At 39.6% G+C, this 22,519-nt stretch overlaps 1 protein-coding gene across 1 annotated transcript in view; it reads right to left on the minus strand.

The window, feature by feature from the left end:
- Positions 1-587: 587 nt before the first annotated feature.
- Positions 588-22,519, minus strand: part of PIK3R4 (phosphoinositide-3-kinase regulatory subunit 4) — a 22,247-nt gene continuing 315 nt past the window's right edge. The window contains exons 2-20 of the mRNA XM_041466281.1: positions 21,660-22,428; positions 20,276-20,409; positions 19,514-20,096; positions 18,023-18,157; positions 15,901-16,122; positions 14,365-14,538; positions 13,085-13,230; positions 11,777-11,980; positions 10,797-10,998; positions 9,057-9,256; positions 7,894-8,104; positions 7,382-7,547; positions 6,765-6,929; positions 5,483-5,694; positions 5,067-5,198; positions 3,759-3,859; positions 2,673-2,761; positions 2,114-2,222; positions 588-1,199 (exon numbers count right to left, since the gene is read on the minus strand). Of these exons, the coding sequence (XP_041322215.1) occupies positions 1,029-1,199; positions 2,114-2,222; positions 2,673-2,761; positions 3,759-3,859; positions 5,067-5,198; positions 5,483-5,694; positions 6,765-6,929; positions 7,382-7,547; positions 7,894-8,104; positions 9,057-9,256; positions 10,797-10,998; positions 11,777-11,980; positions 13,085-13,230; positions 14,365-14,538; positions 15,901-16,122; positions 18,023-18,157; positions 19,514-20,096; positions 20,276-20,409; positions 21,660-22,389 (4,086 nt within the window). The 5' untranslated portion in view covers positions 22,390-22,428 and the 3' untranslated portion in view covers positions 588-1,028. The remainder of the gene's footprint in view (positions 1,200-2,113; positions 2,223-2,672; positions 2,762-3,758; positions 3,860-5,066; positions 5,199-5,482; positions 5,695-6,764; positions 6,930-7,381; positions 7,548-7,893; positions 8,105-9,056; positions 9,257-10,796; positions 10,999-11,776; positions 11,981-13,084; positions 13,231-14,364; positions 14,539-15,900; positions 16,123-18,022; positions 18,158-19,513; positions 20,097-20,275; positions 20,410-21,659; positions 22,429-22,519) is intronic.

A 22,519-nucleotide genomic window follows, 5' to 3' on the forward strand; every position in this document is an offset into this window, starting at 1 on the left:
TCTTCAAAGAACCCAGTTCACAAGTTAAGAGCATTCCCTGCTTCTATCAGATACTCTGTAGAGAAGTAAGCTTCCATTGTTTTTCCAGCTACACTCAAGAAATACATGTCAAATTAGTGCTGTTTGTTGTCAGTGACCTTCTGAGTCCATCCATGCAGAGAGGGTCAATCACCTGTTTTAGGGGGAAAAGTAGTACCTGGAACTGCAAGTAAGGAATGTTAGTAAAGTTTAAGTCTGAAAAGGATCTGGAAATGTGAAGAATTGGATCAGATAGTGGAAGAATGGTGAGACCATTTACTGCCCCGTCTGACATTTAGAACTGCCTCTCACCTGAACATTCACATGATGATAAAGTACTTCCTGCTGAAACCCATCTTTTGGCTATTTTTGACATCCATACTGAATGACAGAGAACACCATCCTGATAGTTGAGGACCAAGGACACAACTGTCAAAGGACAGCTGAGGATTGATACAATGCTAAGCTGATCTCAAATGACAATTAACAGCCCAGTGGCTCTGCCAGCTGAGATTGCAGAATCACTGCAGTGGAACCACGGATGTAAAGAAACCCAAGTACCAAACAGGGAAGCTCAAGTGGACTTTATTATAGTTATTAGAATGTACAGGGACATCAGTGCACTTGTTCTTATTTCATTTCTCAGATTCAACACAAGAGCAGTTAGACACCAGGTCTTTGCTTTGTGCACATTTACAATGTGTCATGTGGGACGTCCTTAAATAATTTTCTGAAAGGTTCTTGAAGAACAATGTAGTCAAAACCAAGCTAAGTGACTTCATAGATTCCCTGATATTTCAAGGAAATGCTATGGATACCAAAAAGCTTTAATATAAGAAGTGATTAGGAAGTGCCAACAGGGTGGTAGGATAGAGGGAACTGATTTTATCATTGCTTTTACAGTTTTTAAAGTCCATTCCATTCCATTAACTGGAAACAGTCCTTGAACACTTCATAATAACACTATTTCTTTATTACAAATATTTACATACTATATATTAGTACAGTTTTTATTTCCACACTTTAACGATCCCATCCCTTGATGCAGTTACTATAAACCCTTGTGTGGTCTGGAAAGTTGCGATATCTGTGATAATATCATGATGCCCAACTGGGAGAGACTCTGGGCCCTTCCGAGGGGTCTCATCAGTGGGCCCCATCTTTTGCTTGTTCTGAATTTCCTGTATAAAAACAAAGTGAGAAACACTATTTACAGAAGGGTAAGCATTTGCAAAGAGAGACTGTCATCCATATTAGGTTATCAATATAAGAAGACCACAAAATCTCTTCTACCAAAAAACCAATCAAACAAAAATGCTCAACCATACAACCTCACACCCTTTGACAGTTTTCTCAGGATTACTCCTTGGTTCATTTCTTTTCATCACACACAGCCAAAGTCTTAATCTAAACTGACATTACAGCTCTTTGATTAGGTAAACAATGGGGGTTTTTCTCATATTTATTTCAATGACACTAAGATTTGATATTCCAATAGGGGGGAAAAAAGTTATAGGAACACATACCTCTTGGCTTCCCAAAGCTTTTATAAAAACTGCTTCAATAGCATGAATGTAATTTAGAAGTTTGAGAAAAAACACTAAAAAACAGTGCATTGGGTACTGATTTGTTTTAGTCACCTTTGAAGTAGCACTCAATTTGTTGAACTGAAACAAAACATTGTGCTATTTAACAACTAGCAGCACAGCCAGTTACATCTCTGAAGGATGTAACAAAAACTTCAGCATGCAGCTACTGTATTGTCCTGGTGCCAGCCCATCTCACATACTAAGGTCCTACGCAAAAGACATTCCAAACACTGATCAAAGCCAAAAGTGTTAAAAGTCTAAATTTCAATATCCCAAAAGGAACATATGACTCTGGCTTCTGCATGTAAGTAGTATTTGGTGAGCCCAATTCTGTCAAAAACAAATTATGTATTTCTTTTAAAGTAACTTCTTCCCAACTGCCCAAAAATACAATCCTGACACCATCCACAAAAAGTAAGAGCAAGCGAGTTTATCATGCAATGAGTGCAACCCATAGGGCCATCCAAAGAAAGCAGAATAGATGTCTATCAGACAAAGCAAAATACCTGAACCACCTCTGTGCCCTCAATTATCTTCCTGTAGTAGGAAACAGATGGGCAATTAGAACTTCCAGCAACAACATATGATCTCTCAGGGTATGCTAGATCCCAAAACCTAAATATAAAGAAACAAAATCAAGGTGAGATGTTCAATTCTATCAGCTTAGAACAGCTGCTTAAAAGTGGTCTTGCTCTTATGATGAAAATGAGTGGGCACAAATGCTATCTGCTTTCTTCAATTAGTGGAAGGGAGTGATGCAGAGAAATTTACCTAAGCTCACACATGAGTTATTTTTTGGTTTTTGTCATGGAGCCTGTGAAGAATTTTACAGAAGGATAACCACTGTGTTTCAGAGTGCACATTATGCTTCAGAGAAACACCAAGTTCTGCAGTCCTTTTGCTGAGAACGATTTCCTCAGCTCACTGATGTTTACTAATGAACACATGTTCAGCATTATTGTTTTGGCTTCTTAGAGATTACTTAGGCAACACTTGGCAAAATTTAGTACACCAGCAGGGGTGGAGGGGAGGGTGACAAACAAGGAAGTTGTTTAGTTTGATTACCTTATTTTCATGTCAGAGCCTGCTGTCAGTAATATGGGATTACCAGAAGCTGGACTACAGTATATTCCGTGGATGCTGTGAGGAGAAGGCTAGCAGGAAAAAGGGATATATAAAAATAACTTATCAGCAATAGCTGTCACCATGTGTCAGAAAGCTTGCCACATTCATCCACCCAGTTTCCAAATCTTTCTGGCAAATGCCTAGTCACTTCAATGGGCCACATCTTAATATATTAATGTAAATTGCTCCCTTACACTTTACAGAACAATACAACAGAATTAACCCTCCATAATCCTCTCTTTTTATTGAGTCTTGGAAATTACATTCTCAATGATGAGAGATTATTTTTAAAATAATCAGGAAGGCAAATCCTACTGAAAAGCACATGGATGCTTAAATTTTTGGGCTATGAATGCATTATGGGACAGATATACAACAGAAAACTATCTTAGATCATGGAGCCCCCTATGTAAAAAAGGGCAGGACTGAAATGAACTCAACCTGCAATCCTTGTAGCACGTACAAACTTAGATTTTAGTAGATTCCAGATAGGCATTTACAACATTTATAGAAGCAGCTGTGGTAATTTTTGTCTATGGATTTATGAATCATATTCCAGATTGCTCCTTTCCCAATTAAGTCCTTGAAGAAGAACCACTTCATGCTTTAAACTAGCAGTTAAATGTAGTAGTGCTATTATATTACAGAAAGAACGTGTAAAAGAGCAGATGTTTACAGAAGTATGCACAGCCCCAGGAACAGCAAGTAAAAATAAGTACAAGATGCCACACCATGAATTTTGGCTTATCCATAATCTTTACAAGCTTAACCAGCCCACTGGTTTTCTAAGAACATGGCTGGGTATAACAAGTGAGTGTCACAAGTACATTCCATAGACAGTGGAAGGTACCAATGAAGATTTAGGTTACACTGCTGTTTTACAAAGGGCATTTAATTCTGACAAGTAAAAGGGGTATGGTGCCAAAATTAATCCCAGGGCAAGTTCTGTACTGAGGCACAGCATGGAGTCTAAGGTTGTTCTAACCCTGGCTACACAACAGAAACTGGAAAAGAAAGAGACCAGACCTGCAGTTCTGAAAGAGGTGGTGCACTGCTGGCCCACAGAGTGAAGCGTCGATCACCAGTTTCCATATCCCACATGGAGACTTCATTGTTGCCTTGAACAGCTACAGGAAAGATAAAGCCAGTGCAAAAAGTACAAAACAGATTGGTTGGCTCCTGCTGTTTGCTCTACTGACATGACATAGATGGTATGACATAGAGACACTCTCTGTTTGCTCTCTGCAACATTTGTGTTAGTCTTGCTTTAGTACTTTGGTTTGGCTTGAAAACAGCTTCACTACAATTAAAAGTGCCTGATTTAAAAGAGTTTAAAGGAAACCTGATTTAATTCTCAACCCCTTTAAAAATGTATAAAACCCTCAGTTTCCTCCCTAGATAACTTCCCAGCCTTCTCTGAGAAGGATAGATGGTTTGTTCAGCATTGTCATCAGGCACTTTGGAGAACACTCCTATGCAAGTAAAAAAACAATCCAAAGTTACAGAGTTCAGTAGCTACAATGAGCTTCCACACTCATGTGGACAGGTAAAGAATTCTGTTCAAGGGATTGCTTACAAGCCTGGCAGCAACCTAGCAGGCAAGGACTTTTTTTATAATAATCCAAAATTATGAACTCTGTCATTCCTTTAGTCTTTCACAGGGAGGAAACCAACTAGAAAGCACAGCAAAACTTGCTTTATTTGTATGTTTCTACAAGAAATTTGTTTTCTCTCCCAGGGTGGTTAAAAACTCAAAATAGGAAGTGAAGGCTAAAAGCAAGTAAAATATGAAACTCAAACTAGTCTCATTTTACAGCAACTTGATAAATTTTGTTATTTAGGATTATTTTAAGGTACTTGTCCATTTCAGAATGTGTTCCAGACACAAACATATAACAGTCTATGATAGTGCCACATGCAGTGAGGATGAAGCAGCTGTAAGTGTATCAGATGAGGAATCTTGGAGATTTCCGAAAGTTCTAACCTATGACACAGCTGGCTTAGATTGAAGTGGGAACTGGAATTCAATCTCTGCTCTGCAGAAGGTGGTAGCAGATTTCCCATCAGCTTCAATGTATGTCATGAGTTTGAATTTAATCTTTTGTAACATTTTGTCCTTAAAAAGGGATGGGGTAGACAACACCCAGGTAGGGCCTCTCATGAGAGTTGCAATGCTCAGAAGATGAGAATTGTAAAAGCTGTAATTTTGACAATGGCTAAACCCTTCTTTTTTTCTTTTCAACTCTCCACCAGGGCTTGAAGCAGAAGCTGAAAAAAAAGCTGCTTTAATCACAACCTCTGGCAATTGTGAGGTAAGTTTAAGACATCTTTTACCTGCTATTACCCAGGACTGATAGACAGGATGCATGAGCAGGCGTCTGATTCGGGCCTTGGAAGGATGAGAGTGGCTGGAGATAGGTAACTGAAACCTCATGTCCCAGCATGCCATGGTACCATTGCTCGTTCCTGGTGAGAAAAAGCTCCCCTTAGTCAGAGGGATAAATATATGAGTTTTTGTCCTTATCTTTGTGTTCTGTTTCTAGGGAGATGGCCTTCAACCTCAAGTTCTTAGCAGGCAGAATACTTCTCAAAAATAGATGAGAAGATATTTCTCTCCTCTTGTTTGAGAAAAGCATATGCTAGTAAAATCAGATCAACCAAAAGCTTGAGCTGTAGTTACTGTAAGAGAAAACCATAAGGAAGAGGGGGGGCAGGGAACAGAGAGAAACTAACAAGAAATACAGGCTTACCAATACACAGCCAGCACTGGTGTATGTCCACAGCAAAAGAAGTTATGAGGCCTAACTTCAAATCGTGTTTCAGTGTCCAAGCATTGCTGCTAGATCGCAAATCCCATCCAACCAGAGATCCATTAACTGTTCCATAAGCCAGGACTGACTGGGCTCCTGAATTGAAGTGATGAATGTCTACCACACAGCCATCATCCTTCAGATCTAATGACCTGGGTTAAAATAATAAACTGATTTAGACACAGGTATGACACCCTCCAAATTTAAGATTCCTTACCACAGCTTATGCTGAGCAGCTTTTTCCTCTTTGTGTCACTTCTCAAGGCACCTGTCAGAAACAGCTTTCTGAATTCAGTACAATGGATGCTTATGCTCTCTCAAATCTCTCTGCTGACAGGACCTGCTGGTCAGCAGCCCTTTGCAAACATAAACACATCTCTGTGCTCTGGGTCAGGGCAATCCCAAGCACAAATACAAGCTGGTTTGAGAATACACTGAGAGCAGCCCTGAGCAGAAAGACTTGGGAGTGTTGGCTGATGAGAAGCTCAGCACGATCCAGCAATGTCTGCTCACAGCCAAAAAAAGCCACCCACAGGAGAATAATCAAAAGTGTGGGCAGCAGGTTGTGGGAGGTGATTCTCCCTCTCTCTGCTCCACACTTGTGAGACCCCTCCAGCAGCACTGTGAGTACTTTCTGAGGCCTAGACATGCCTCTCACTCAAACTGGAAGATTAAGTTGTAGCTTCAGTGCCAAATGTTCAAACACTGCTCATATGGAGGTAAGAAAATGTAAATCAAGCCCAAAGATTCCCCTACATACTATCCCATTACCCATATCTCTACCAACTTATCACATTAAGAACCTAAGAGGAAAAATTGCAGGTCTGAGGCCACATCACATGCTGTACATCTGTAAACATTTATCTAATGACCTGCAAAACAACCTTCAAAATCACATTTTAAGTGTTAAGATTGTAACAAAGGAACTAACCAATCCCAGTACATAAACAAAACAAGTGAGAACTATTCAGAACGGCTGTTTCAAGCTCATAATGTGCTCATTGACACAAGAAAGACAAATATCCTATAGCTAAGAATGGTCAGCTCTGCACAGCTGCCTTTCAACCCTTCTTTATGAAGCAGGAAAAGAACATGGATTACAGCCTTCAAGTACAGCCTGGGCTCAGCCAGCAGGAAGCCCAGAGCAAATTTAAAGATCTGAGGAATACAGTAACAGCTTGAGCTCTGTGTGTGGTGAGATTTAACTGCTTTAAGTACATACCTGCTTTGTATTGGATGAATTTTAGGAGATTTAGGGAGCTTTGAGGCTTCAATACCAAGAAGCTGGATGGCACCATTATCTGAAGCTATAGCCAAGTAATGTGAACCTTGGCAAAATGTAAGTGTCTTTACATGTCCTCCAATGCGAGAGTATGTCAAAATTGATCTAAACAGTACAGAGAGAAACAGGGGGAAAGAAAAAAGAGGTTATTTTTGGTGGCACTTGAAAAAAAAATTACTTCTCTTAAACACCTACTTAAAACCAATGGCTCTTGAGAAAGGTCTGAAAATAACATTTTCTAGCTGTTCCAAAATGAGAAAGCAAAAAAGCCAGTATTGGCTTTGAACAACAACAGCAGAATATACTTATATATGTACAAAAATTAAATTAAAAAGCCTGTAATTATTATGGCTACAAAGCAGTCCCTTTGCATTTTTTATTTTATTAACTAATTGAAACAGCAATCTAATATTATAGATGCAAGCCAAGAGGAACACTAATATATCTCCTTATTGATATTTCCAGTACACCCACAAGTGATTCATATTTTCCTCCCTGCTCTATTTTATTTTTCGCTCTAAAATCGCAGACCCAACTACCACAGGTTTTTAAGCTACCTGGTTGTAGTGGTTTTTCCTTCCATTTTTTGGCTGTTCCAGACCTTCACTGTGCCATCATTTGAGCAAGTGGCAAAAATGGAGTGTTCGTCAGAGACCCGAATGCGATTCACAGCAGACTTGTGTTCGTGAAGGTGAGCTACCAACAACCCTTTGGGACGCCATCCTACAGGGAAAACAAAACCACAGCCTAATCAGGAACATGCAAGTCCCCCTAGATCCATCCACTAACAGCTAGATCAGGATACAGTCATTACAACTGCAAAGTACAGACAGCACTGAAAACAGTATTAAGGCATTTTAAATATTAAAGGCAAAAGCCTACTTGCTCAATTCTAAATTAGACACTAGGTCATAGGTGCTCTGCACAGTAAACACATTTTCTAAACTAAGAATTTCCTCTTTTCTTCATCCTTTGCATTTTTTCCATCAAAGGATGATATCTTGACTCAAATTACATATATATATATATATAATTTTTTCTCTAATAACCTCAGTGGCCTGTGATGTACCTGGAGGTGGGGGCTTGCTCTCCCACTCAGCATTCTCCATCATCTGTTTGGCAAGTCTCTCTGCATTACACTGCTCTCTCTTCTGCTGGATCAGCTGCTGCAGCTCAGTTTTGCAGGTGGTGATGCGCAGCTGGTGTGCAGATGGGGACATCGTGCTGCTCAGGGCCTGCAGGGTTGGTTTCCTGGGCTGGACAACTGCTCCATCAGATGCCTGTAGGAAATCAGCCCTTAAAAATATATGCCTTACATTCTACACAAAGCTAAATCCCCCTCATAAGATTTCTGTGTCACACACAGTGAATAAAAATGGAAAAAATCTTTTTTATTAAAACAATTAGCAATGAATTAGCACTAAAAAATACTGCTTGCATGAAGACAATTAAAAATAGTGAAAATTACTATTTATATAAAAGATCAATATTCTCTTATTCTACTCTGTTTGCCTACTCTGCTCTATATTCTGTCTAAAGAAACTGTAATATGCTGTGCACACCTATTAATATGATTATTACAGAGGCAGTTATTGCTCTCAAGACTGACAAAATTAAAGGTTAGCTCTCAAATTCATTTATGTTGGGCTTTAAAAACCAAAGTGTGAAGTGTTTCCCTTATAGTTCAGGGTAGGGACACTCATTTAAAGCTAACAGAAGTTAATCTCCAACTAGAAACCAAACAGAAAAGAGTGTTCAGTGTCAAGCAAGACATGCCTCCAAGGCCTGCAGAGTTCCCAGCCTATCCTCCTCTAGCCAGTACTAAGTGTATTACAGGTACAGGATACCTAAATCCTGCTGTGATTTCCAAGTTAAAACCATGACATCTCTTCCTTACAACATGTATCAGGGCATTCAATTTGAGGAAAAGACTTCCCTGCCAGAGAAGTTTACATAATAATTGTCTAATCCACAAAACCCCATCTCTTTGTGCAAAGCATCTATTTGTTAGTGAAGCTCAAGGGACTAAACTTACTTCAGTCCTCTCTCAGTTCCTATTTTAAAAATAAGAACTGGAAAGTCAGCAACTCTGCTGAAGACACCAGACAACAGCACGGCCAGTGTCAAATAACCTCCAAACAAAACAAGAACATCACATCCCTACAGTCCCACTTGACTTTAAAACAATTAAATCATTTCAGGTAAGATGCAAACAGTATTTTTCAGGTATACCTGTGGAGATGATGACAAAGTGGCACAAATGCCAGCTGAGGACTCTGAACGAAGTGGTTTCCCAGCTTGGATGGCTTCAGGATCAGTAGTTTGCCCATGTCCTTTGGATATTGGCTGGGAGATGTTTGTGGGTTCCAGGGACCCAAACATGCTTTTCCATTCTTCATTTACATTCGAATCTTGCTTTACATGCTTTCTAGCTATAAGTAGTTTGAAGGGACGCAGGGAGGGAGGGAGGGAGGAGGTGGGAGAAGAAAAAAACAAAACACCCCCAACATTACCATGACAACATTCACTCAGGATTGTCATTACTTTGAGACTACATGGAAGTCTAATGTTTACATGCCAGATTGTTATTTAGGTACAGAGAAAACCCTACTGCTGTGTTGTGGAGATCAGCTGACAGGCATTTATAAGGAAAACCAAACAAAGCACCTGCCTCATGTGTTCACATCCTCTGGATCCTGACTCATGTAATAGACCACTTCATTAGAGGGAAAGGTTACATCTAGAAGGCTGCAGGATTACACTCCACCATATGATAAATTTTTCTTATAGAATCATGGAAGGGTTTGGGTCATTTAGTCCAACCACCCTGCAATAAGCAGGGACATCAACAATAAATTTGTAACATCACAGTACACAAATCATTGTTGGTGTCAAATACAATAATTTTTCCATCATAATTGCAACATCACCTGTAGATTCGAGTATGCTATCTCTTTAAATAGGAATTTTATTTATTTACAGCATTCCTTTAGAGTCACTTAGAACTGTAAAACATAGACAGAAAAAGAAAAACATGGAACAAATTTAATTTGGACCAAGTCAGTGAAGAAAAGTTAAAGGCATAAAGACTTTAAGGGTAACAGCTTTGGGTGAAACAAACTACTTCAATTATAGACTTCATATACACTAAGTTTTAAATCATGCTGACTCCTCATTCAAGGATGCAACAAAAAAGAAAAATCCTACACTTCTGTACTATCCTTTACAATTATATGCAAAACGCTCTAATTCTGGAAATAAGATGTTAATAGCTATAGATTTTCCAGATATCCCTGTATTTCTATATGTAAAAACACAGAACCTACCAGTGATGTAATAGAAGAGGGAATTACAAGCTTGAGAGAGTAAAGAGGAAGCTCAAACTGTCTGGTAAATAAGAATTTTGAGGATACAGAGAATTGGAATAGTTAGCAGCAAGTGGATTTCACGTCTGAACAAGGAAATGTAAGAGGTTTTTTGAGCTGAAAGAAGAGCAGGTTAAAAAAAGTGAAATGGGAGTCAATGAGAAGCTGAAGAACCCTAGGGCCAAAACACATGTACTTGGGTGAGCAACAGTTGGCAACTCCTCAGTGCCAGCCTAAGGAGTTTTAGGTTTTCTTCAGGCTACCCAGGATTTTCACAGTTAAAGAGCTTAGCCCTTGTTGAGAGGAAACGGAGCAGGCATGTAGCCTCCAACATTTACACTGTTGCCATGAGTCACAAGAGTCCTGTTTGTCACAATCAGCTGAACAACTGCACACTCAGTGAAAATAATTTAAAATATTCTCAGAGGAAAAAATAATCCCCATGTTTCAATGATCCGAGAACATCCCACCACCTCACATTTCAAACAGAAGCAGTTTTCCTATTGCAAATTCAGTGAGGATGGTGATAGTCATGTAGGCTGATTTACTGAGAAAACCCTGAAAGGAAGGCTATATTTCAACTATATAGATCACAAAATATACTAACCACGTTTGTCATCAGAATCCTGCTTTGTTTTAACAAGATCCACTTGTCTTCCAGTTATTCCCAGAGCTGACAAGTCAATCACCCCTTTGTGACTGCTATCATGCAGGTGGCTCTGATCCACAATATTTGCTTTAGCTTTATTAGATTTTAACATAAAGTCCTTCAGTGCTAACAGTTTGTCTTCTTCCTCCTCAGTCATCCCCTAGAGAATAAAAGAAAAGGTAATATTACTCTTCTCTTAACAATAACATGCATCAAGGCATGAAGATTTAAGAAGCAGTAAAATTAATAACTGGTTCAGAAGCGCAGAAGAGCACATCCCCAGAATTCAAAACATCAGTGCACTGCTCATACAAAATATAAAGTAAGCTACTGCAGTGTAAGAACATCTTTCCCCCTAAGGAATGGGGCAAGGAAAAGTGAAAGGGCAGAACAGAATTTATTGCTGGATCACTCTCTGATGCAAACTGCTTAGCTGCCACCTAGACCATGCTTATAGCCCACAAGCCACGGCGGGGGGTGGAAGCACACAGCTACAGTCCTTTGTCTTCCCAGTTCTCACTACTTTGGGTGATTCTCTTCACATATAACCCTCAAGACTTTCCAGCTCCATTTCCTTTTGGCACACATGTCTAGCACTTTGACAAATACATACTCCTTTATCCAGCACAATGCACTTAATCCGGCAATGCTCTGTAATGCTGCCACATCAAGGATGCATTAGAAGTTGGAGACTTACAGCCATTTTTTAAAGACTTAGGTGGTATTTGTATGTCTCTATATCTGGCAGATCTTTTAAACATCTTTAAGCTCTGAACAACTTGTCCCACAAGCATATACTGAAAGTTAATGGCTTGGGGGATCAGAACCTCAGATTGGGAGTCCTTCACAGAAGGAACTGCAAGGTCAGGGCTTGTGGAGGTGTACAGAGCCCAAGAGTCTCAAGCCTGACTTTTAAAGTACCAATAAAACCCAATTACTTGTGAAAGAAGCTTCTTCAAGAGCTGTGCAATGGCAGGGTCCTCTGGGGGTGGGCACTCAGAGAGAGCTCCAGTTCTCTTCATCTGACGCAAGTGCAGGTGTCGGAAGAGGCTTGTGATGTCCTTCGATCTTAAGACATAATCAAATATGGAACGGCTGACAGGCTCCTTAAGTACACTCAACAGGACTATTTCTTTGTCTACCTGCAATTCAAAACAACAGACCAGTCAACATGATGATATCCATATAACCTATACAAATCATCCAGATTCAACTTGTCTCCTTTCTTGAAAATAAGACCTGTGTTGATCATGTCAAATTTTCTCCGTTCTCTTCCCCTCATTCTTATAAAGTACTTCTCATAGCTTGCAGTCTGCATGAAAAACAACTTCAAAATGAGTCCAGAATGAAGACTTACTATTACAATCCAACTTCATGTTATCTATTACTCGCTACATGTAGTGTTGCATAGCAAAGAAAAGATTTATATACTAAAATGAAGAAGAAAAGATTTATATACTAATATGACACAGGAAGCGAACAAGACAAATTTATTAATCAGTGCCTAAAACAGCACAAAGAACATGCAAACACAGAAAAATGTTATTATATTTAAGTTCCCATCTACAAGGTTTTCAACAAAATGTTAAACACAGGGTGCATTTCTCAATGTACATTCTGCAATTATTTCTTCTTTATCTATTAAAACATCTGAGAGGTGCAGTCTACAGGTCCTGAAGTTGTATGCAAAGACGCCTATATGATCATACTACCAGCACCATGTAGGTCATTCCTAGACATGCACTAATAGTAAATTACTTAATTCATTCATGCTGAGCATTGTGCCCTGACCCTTGACAAAGCACTGAAACACAGGAGTGGTTCTGGTGAAATCACAAGCACAGTAATCACTAATTAACAGACTGGTCTTGTAGATGAAAGCAGAACATAAACCAACAAAGTCAACTTTCCGTCCTTTTTAGACTCCTATAAACTAGCACAGTATTGTAAGAGTTTGACTATAAACAAGGCAGAAAAGGCTTGAACCAAAAACATAACTGCTGATTTTACGCTTTGTAAAATGTTTTGCATTTTGCAACAAATTTGAGACAACAGTCTTTAAAACATGGAAAGCAATGGCCATTCTATAAATCTGCCAGCAGAGATCAAAAAAATCTATAATTGCCTGTAATCTTAATTGAAAAAAAACGTGTACATGGTCCTTATAGCCAGGACCACGGCCAAGACAAATTTATGAATCATGGCTAGTCCAGACATATTCCCATTAATATTACTGAAAGTATTACCTGTATTATTGGTTGTGTGATAAAAGGATGGAGGTATGGCATCAGCTTGCAATAGACATCAGCAATATTCAAATATTGTGCCACCACAGTGATAAATCCAACTGCACCATAACATATCCAAAGATTAGGGTGACACAGGAATGGTGCTGAAAGAAAAATAGGCTGTTAAAATATAGAAGAGAGGAGATCATCCTGCATACGGCAGTCTGTGATGTAATTTCCTTCTAACAGAATTACTCCCAAACTGAGCCTTCTCTCCTCCAGAGCACCAAGGTTAAAACATTCATATGGAGGAAATTATTTCATGGATTTCACTGTAGTCATGCTGCTCAATTTCACTGCTTTTGCCAAAAAGCATATTTTCCTTATTTGCTCATTTCAATCCCTAATTGTCAACTACAGATTTGCAATGGAGACCAATCCAAAAATAAATCTCAACCACCTTCTAACAATTACAGTGAATCCTAAAACTGGTGATTTATTTTTTTCTTTTTAAGTAAATACTTTATTCCTTCCTGCTTTCTCTCTCTTCCTTGAAGAGTCACTATTTATATTATGAGATTACGAGACTCAGAAGTCCCCCTAATTATGTGGGCTTTAAGAAGTTGTTGTCAAGGCACCGTATCTAGTTATGAGACGTAATCACAGATCATCTGCTTCAAATTCTGAGTGCATTTGTAAAACTATAACATTAAGAAGAAGCAGACTACATCTCAAAAGATCATTTGGTATTTTTTTTTCATAAATAGCTGTTAAATCTTGGGCACATCTAAATTAAATTGATGAGCCTGATCAGGAAGGAGAGACCAACTCTGCAATGAAGGGTGTATTGAGTTAATGGGTTTTTATGGTATTAGAATAAGAAAGGATCATGATTGTCTGAATTCTCTCATCTTCAAAGGCTAATGCATGTTTACAAGTTATATGCCTGATGGACTATCAGAAGCAGCCAGGATTTTTCTTTACAGCAGGTTGCCATGTAGACCAAGGAAAAATCTTAGGGCAGAAACTTTTTGGAGTGAGTGTTTTTTGCTGCTGCCCTATACAAAATCTGAGAAGATGCTTCCAATTTGTTCCACCAAAACCATTATTTTAAAGTCCTGAGCACTAACATGATTCAACATGGTGGTACAAGGTCCGTACCACAATTTTGTTTAGATTCTAAAACAGAACTACAGGTTTGTATTCTGGACAGCTAACTTGACAGTGGAGCTTTATGTAGTACTGAGATTTCTTTTCTTTACTAGGAAAACAGTGTATTCTTCAGTATTCCAACTTACCGATATCACAAGCAAACTCATAAATATGGGGCTTTTGCAATAGCCCCAGCTGGCACATACAAGTAAGAGCATTGAGAGCTTTATAAATGACAAATTCTTCAGCATCACTGAGACCTTGCTGAAGCAGAGGTTTGAGTATTGATGAGCTTTGCCAGCCAACATAAGCAGCAACACCTGAAACATAAAAATAATATAAAAATCCAAACCAAACTGATAAACACCAGAAAACTCTATGTCTTCCTATCAGAATTGAGAGTAAACATAAAATAACTGTATCGCTTCTAATCTAATAAGGTAATAATCAATATACTTGTTCATGTCTTAATGCTGGACTTTGCAAATCTTTGCTAAAAGGAAGAGAGGAAGGAGAGAGAAACAGCACTAGAAAGAGAAATATTCTCAGTGCCACTGCTCCAGAAGGGCAGCTTCTCACAGCCACAGGCAGCAGCGCCTGCACTTATTTAAATACCAGCTAGAGAGCTCAGTTCTAAAGATGTGCAAATGCCTGAAGTAAAATAAAAAAATAACTTTAGAACTTAATCTGAATTCTTCTGTGGATGTTTTGAACGGACACTGGGAGAGGAGTTAAAAACATAGGTTACATGTCTTCCCTTTTAAGTGCCTCAGATGTCTCTATGTCTTTTGCAAGAAGTCAGAACACTCGGACCTGTGTTTTGGCTGTTCTATTGCTCCTTCTAAACAATTTCTGATAAGTTATCAATATCACTTCTTGGCAGTTTGCCAGCACAGCATTTTGTGGCTTCCAGTTACAGTGGAATGTGTAGCTACCATAGTGGCCACAATGCAAGTTGGATCATGATTGTTTTTCCTGCCATGCACCTGAAGTACCATTTTTGCTCTCAGGAACTGCACTTGGGAAAGTTTTCTTGACCCACAAATCCTGAGCACTGACTCTCAGCAATGGTCATGTGGATTTCCAACATACATGGAGCATTAAATACACTTAACAGCTGATGTCATTATTGGTAAGATTTTTTTAATTGTTATGAAGTATTCTGAAGTAACAGGTGATGTTTTAAGGCATTACAAGAACTTTTCCAGTTATAACTTCAGCATACACCAATGCCTAGTTTTCATCATATGAACAGATCTACTGAAGTGAATGGGACCATGTGCATGTGTGAAGTGATGCCTCTACTACAGAGCTTGCAGAAATCCTAGTAATCACTTTCCATAATTTAGCTTTTTAATTTAGCTGGCTGTAGCAGAGACTCAAAGAAGAAAAAAAGCATTTAAATTCAAATTTTTTAATGTTAATCTACCCTAGACTTAAATGCCTCAGTCGCATTTGTATTAAACATTTGGACTAAAAGAAGTATAAATTTGTATCTACATTGTTTCATCTTCATTCCCTAATGAAACATTTCCACCCAATAATTCAGAAAACTCTTTTCTTAAAAATTCTAGAAATATTTATAAGAAAGGACTTTTATATGACTTATTTTTTTCACATCCTGGAAACGGTTAATTTATTTATTTTCTTTCCACTCTCTTTGGCCGAAACCAAACACTTACCAACAATGCTGTCAAAGAAAGCTCCTCGAAGATGCCAGTCATTCTTGTCATTTAAGAAAGTGATCATATGAGACAGAAGAACATCATTGGCTTTTTGACGTCCAAAAAAGACACACAGACGTGTTATTCCATTTTCCATCAGTGTCTGTTTCACAATATTCTCTGGGTCACTTAGCAAAGTCACAACTTTCTGCTGGACCATTTCATGCAAGGCTTGCAACTCTGCAAAGGACAACAGGATGAACATTTTGGCTGAGAAGAAACAGTGTGTGCATGTGTACCACCTGCTGCTAAAGGAGTTACAGTGACAGGTCATCCTGAACAACACCCGACTCAGTAAAACTGACAATGCAACAGAACTTCAACAGTTCCAACAACGGCTTACCAAAGACTTCTGGCTAAGCATGAGGTGGTGACAAAGCCAAAGAGTAGAGAAAGGTGAGACATTTTTACCCAGATCAATTTATTCTAAACTTGTTGCAAATTTCACTAAGATGAAATTCCACTCATTTTATACATATAGATGATATGCATATGTGAAGATGCATAAAAATGAGTCAGCAGCAACGTTACCACAGTAAACAGAATGCTTTGAGGCAATTTTGGTTTGATATGTTTATTTGACTATGAATTCCAGAATTTGTGAACTGACAACAGATCTAGACTATGTTTTTATTTAGGCAGATAGATTCACTTCATTAAGCATACAGAGAGGAATATAAGAACACTTCAAAAAGCAAGTGCTTCCAATTTCATTAAATTTCTGCAGTTAATCTAACAACACTGATGAAAAATTTGAAGATGACCTTGCCTATGGCTTCTACTTCATGACACAATTAAAAAAATATTTCTATTAAATGGAAATAACATATTGTTAATGCACTGCATATTATTAAAACTACAAGGCAGGATCTCAAACAAGCACCACAAAAATTTCAGCTACTGCTGCACCGGTTTTGAGGGGTGATTATCATTCGCCTGCAGTCAGAAGTCCAGCTAATTTGCTTTCTATCATGACCCTGTCTATCAGCCACATGAAAAATTTGCCTCCTGGGTACAAATTTTTCATGCTTGGTTTCAAAAAGGGTGAAAAGAACAGAACTACTCAAGCTTCTTTCTTCTTTGTGTTACTTCCTTCATCTCCAAGCTATCTCAAGGGATAGGGGACAGAAACACAGCCAAAACGATGGAGCTTCCTCTCTCACTCCTCAGCAATTCGGAGCATGCCACACCTTATATGAAGGAATTTGAAGAGGATCTTTTATATTTGGTTTTAGTAGATTTGTTGCTGTTTTATTTTAAAGTATCACCCTGCAAATAGTTAAGAGATAATTGCCTTTTACCCAAATGGAATATGTGCAGGATGTTTACCAACTCTGATTAGTCACAGATTGCTCTACTTAGCCCAGAAGAGAAATGAGAGTTTTTAACCACAAACTCTTTCCAGCTTAGATTTGCCCAGCATTCTTCTGAGAATTTATGCAACACTAAAAGGCACTGGAGATGACACACAGGTCGCTTATTACCATGTGTCTTTACAAAGGGAAAGGAAAAGAAAATCCATCCTTACTATTTTAATTAATTCTCTGCGCTAGTTATAACACAATGTTACAGTAATGTTACTCCCAAATGGCATCCACACATTTAGTTTTGCCAGGCAAACAAACAAGAATTGTGAAGCACAGGGACAGAAAAGGAAGAATGAAAAATACAGTGCAATGACTATGCTAGAATTTGACAGGTTTTCCAAAGCTAACGCTGCTTCCCACTCCAACAGAAGCAGTATTTGGAACACAGGCGTGTTTTTGCAGCTGTCTTGTTTAGGAGATAAGCTGGAAGTGAAGCTGAATATGCAACTAAGCAACCAGCATCACAGTCAAATACCTTGAGGATCCCTGGAGAAGAAAAGTCTGCTCATTTATATACTTTTTTGTCTCTCACAGCATTCAGAGCAGAGGTGTCTGTCTCTGCAGGAAGCTGTCACACACTTTGATACTGGTCAAGGCAAAACATTCTTCCCATTTAATAGGAAGGCTAAGCTTTGAGAGATGAGATAGATCAGTGCTACCTAGCAGCTTTGGCCCATGATTTGCTATTATAAGCAGGCAAAAAGTGACATTACCTGTGTCATAGTTATCACTAGGGTGTGATGTTTCATCCATTTCTTCACCATTTGGTTCATTTTCCATGTTCAGATTTTTAAGCTGTACTAACTCCAGAAATCTCAGAGCTGTTTCTGCCAATAATGCTATGTTTTCTGCAAAGGAAAACATTTTGGTTAAGAATTATTCCACTTTGCCAATTTGCATCAGTCTGATGATCCCTCTGAAGAGAGATTACAGTCACTGACAATGCCAGTCACGATGGGCAAACAGGACTGAAATTACACAGGATGCTCTGGTCAACCCACTTCTGTTGACTCCCAGCAAAGCTACCAAAGTACATCAAATCACACAGTACTTTTGTCATGCAAACAAGTGGAAAAATTCTAATTTATTACACCTAATTTGTTACACCTGATATTAGGTGTAACAAAGACTATTTTAGTTTTTCTAGAACAAACCCGAAATGCCACTTAATCTCAGTTTAGCGACTAAATAACTGGATAAGACTGTAAAGGCCAAATAGCTGGACTTAACTAACATTGCCACATAGTAGACTCCAACAAAATAACAACAAACCACCACACCAGGACATGTATCCTAGGGAATAACAACTTGTTACCCTGGAATCCGCTTTTAGAACATTTGTCAGGGTATCTATCCAGACGATTTGGCACCGTTCTGCACCATTTGGAAGCTGCTGAAGCAACTCAGGCTGCATTATATGGGTCAGCCACTGCTGGCACAGGAACAATAACATCAAGGCAGAAATCCCACTTAAGCAGCCGTTCTGAGTGTCATCCAAATCAACAGCAACATGCCAATGGAGCCTGCCCACAGCCCAGGCCAAATACTCTTAAGTCACCAGTCTGACCACTTTCAAAAGTGTACTATAGTAAAAGAAGTTAACTCAGTTAGACTACCTTTAAATACATTAATGTATTTGAAATTTGAATTGATCACAGTGACCACAATTGGTTCTATTCATTAAGTATAAAAAGTCTTCAACAATTATTTTTATCAGTTTACTTAGTAAACAAAAGAAAAATATCACCTGACGTTTTCAACTAAAAAAACCCCAAAACCTAATGAAAATGTGCTAGTTATAGCAAGTAAGGGTACACAGTAAATAGCAAACATGGGCATGACTACAAAGCTTCTTCCTGAACTGTGCAGAACTCATACATCTGAATAACATCTCAAGAAAACATGTTACAGTATAAGCCAGTTTATTACACAGCAAATAATCTAATTTCAGCCCCTGCATATCAAATTTCATGTTGTGGGAAAACAGCTCTGCAGCCCAGCAACACACTGATGTTTTAAGTTAGTTTCTTATTTATTCAGTTCCATCAGGCCATTTTATGGAAACAATCAGAGCTAATGAAATGTGACTACAGGTGTCATACCTGCAGTCACTTCTGAGACTCCTGGTGAGTTTTACTGACAGAAACAGTTAAGAGAACACAGAAAAGCTCAAGATTTGGAGTTGTGACTGGATGTCCTCTTACCAGCATATGCAAGTCTGACGATGGTGGCTTCATCCTGGGCCAAGTGTGCAATGCCTGGCAGAATGTATTCTGGGTAAATGTTAATATCATTGCGTGGCACCTCTTTGACGAGAGCAAGAACTTTAGTTAGTGTCCTTACAGATTCTGCCCTCACCCTGGGCACAGAGTCGTTGCTGAAATGTAACAGATAAGGAGTAATACGATCCAGAAGAATCTCTACACTTAATCTTGGTGCTAAATGAAGAATCAGCTCCAAAGCAGCCAGTTTTGAATCACAGTACTTGAGAGTCTGTAAACAGGAAGTTATCACAGACACTAGAATAACCAGCCCATTCTCTTTTGTCTCTCCCTCGGCCTTCTCTGTGCGATCGTGCCCACAGAGGTTGTGAATGATGTTGTCCAGATCTTTACGTATGACCAATATACGCTCATCTGCTGACACAAACGTTTCTTTGGCAAACTGGGCCATGTAAGGCTGAAGGAAAGTGTAAAATATTTCAGGAAATGCATTGTTACGTTGCTGTTTCAAATAATCTTCAGCCGCCAAACGTTTATCTGGCTCTCGATGGATCATCTGAGTGACCTTGAGAAAGGCAGAAGCAGGAGGGAGCAGGAGAGAAAGATCAAAAGTTTAGACATTTATAATACAAAAACATCAAAACCCAAACCCAGACAATAAGCAATCTGTCACCAAAGTAGGTGAAATAAACTGCAAACAGAATACATGTTTCTAATGGTTCTAATTCTGTAGCCCATCCTTACCAGTTCTCTGATACTGCGGTCTTCAATTTTGTTTAGGACTTGATCAGGGGAAAAGAGGCCATTTCTGTACGCCAAAAGCTGAGATAAATCAAACAAGGGTACACCTTCTGTGAAGAGCTCTGCTATTACACAACCTGGGACAGAAAAAAAAAAAAAAAAAAAGTCAAAGATGTCACAGGATTATAAACAGATACTTTAACTTTGTTTTCTATATGAAGACAAGAACAAACCCTAAACAAGTCTTTGCTCGATTAAAAATAAGGCAAATGAGTTGCCAAATTAATTTGCAGAAAGGAGATAACATCTCAAGGTCCAAAACCTGGCTATTATACTTGATCCCTGAAACCTGTTCCAGGTAATTTATTTCAAGCATGTCAACAGCAGAGGAGTTTGCAATTAGAAAACATGAGGCAGTGACTTCACCACCTGCCAGCTGGAAAATCCATCACTAGAAAAGGAACCCACATCACCGTCATGTGGAAGAGTGTGGTAAGTCAGCATGGGTCAGGTAGCAGATCAAAATTAAGCAGCCCTTTTACAGAAGGTAAAGAAATAACTTCTGCTCCCACAACTGATGCTGGGGCACAGCATATATTCACTCATACATGACTGCTAAAAACAGACCCCCAGTATGGTGTACATGACACAAGTCTCTCTGCAAAGAACCTGCTCCTGCAGTTTGCTCCCAACAGTCTGCTTTTTCAGTGGAGAGTCCTGGAAGTTTGGCCATAAAAGCAACTTGTAAAATGAAGTGACCATTTCCTTTAAATTAATATTTTCAATCACTTTAAGGGGAGAAAAAACCAAAAAAAAAAAAGGGCTAAACTCATGACTTTCAATACCAGGCCAAGACTCAAGGCAGTCTCCTAGAGTCAAACTCTTACCTAGTATTTGTGAGTGGGACCATAACAGGACTTTGCTCACACTTTGTGCCTGTGGGGAAAATAAAATTATAAGGGGCTTCTAGAGCCACTATTGCCAAATTACCCTGAAAGCTGTGAGAGTCCCCCCAGAACTTTGCCATGGACTGGTTTCTCCTCTCAGGCCCCATGAGGCACATGCTTCTCTGCCAATAGAAGATGACAGACTGTGCCTTGAAGAACCACCTCTTTCCTAGAGCATAGATGGGTAACAGAATAGTTTGTGACTTCTCTCCTCAGATAACAGTGATACACTTAAATTATGTAGCCTACTATGTTGTCTTTGTATTTTTCTGTGAATGAAACAGGTTTGGGTCTTTATGCTTAAAATGCACAAGTTTTTAACATGCTGCTCTCCAAGCCTGCTATAAGAAAAAAAAACCCAACAACCAGGAATCAAAAAACCCCAGTAAAGTTCTTCTGCACTGCATTAATAAGAAACAACGCCTGATAGCTCCAAGTACCTGCAGAAAAGATATCCATTGCACGTTTTAACTCCCCTCTTGTTCGCTGATTGCTATTTGCCAAGTCTACCAAAGGTGTGGAAGGGTCCCGCATGTTTTCCAGCTCCGTGGCAAACATGCTGCCATCGACAAAGCGCTCAGGAGCGATGTAACACGTTCTCCTCCGGGATGTGTCAAAGAAATAATTGAAGTCAGCAGGATTGTCTTCAGGAAGGTAAGTTGGTTTAAAACTGGCAAAGTCAGTTAGAAGAACCCAGTTCCAGCTGGTCACCATGATGTTCTCTGTTTTAATATCACCGTGGCGGACCCCAGATTTGTGCGCTTGGTCCACCGCGGTGAGGATCTGGAAAGCGATCCACCTTTTCTCAATGTTGTTCAGGAACGGCCTGGTACTAATTCGGTCATAAAGATTGTCCCGTACGTACTGTCTGAAAAGCATGGCGGCCTTCTCGGACAGGGTGGCTTTCTGGAAGGGGAGGCAGTTCTGTGCCGAGTGTAACCTTATCTTCAGCTCCTCCAGCTCCTGCTTGTAGCTCGTCAGGGGCAAGGTGGGATCCTGAATGGCAAACACCTTCACGACCACCAGCCCCTCCCGGTGCTTGGCTCGGGCCACCTTGAAGAAGCGGGTGCTGCCCAGGCTCTTGTCGTACTCGAAGTCGTGGATGTCCGAGAAGTAGCTGTCCACCGAGAGGATCTGCGAGGGGGCGATGCCAGCCAGCTGGTTCCCCATGGCGACACCTCCTGTGGACCGGGGCTCTGCCGCGTCTGCCTGCGGACAAACACAGCGCGGATCTCACGCAGCCCCGGGTCTGCCCCGCTGCCCGGGCCCGCGGGCCGCGCTCCCCGCCCCGAGCGGGCCC

Source organism: Pyrgilauda ruficollis, unplaced genomic scaffold, assembly GCF_017590135.1.
Source record: "Pyrgilauda ruficollis isolate IOZ18807 unplaced genomic scaffold, ASM1759013v1 scaffold2, whole genome shotgun sequence".
Lineage (NCBI taxonomy): Eukaryota > Metazoa > Chordata > Aves > Passeriformes > Passeridae > Pyrgilauda > Pyrgilauda ruficollis.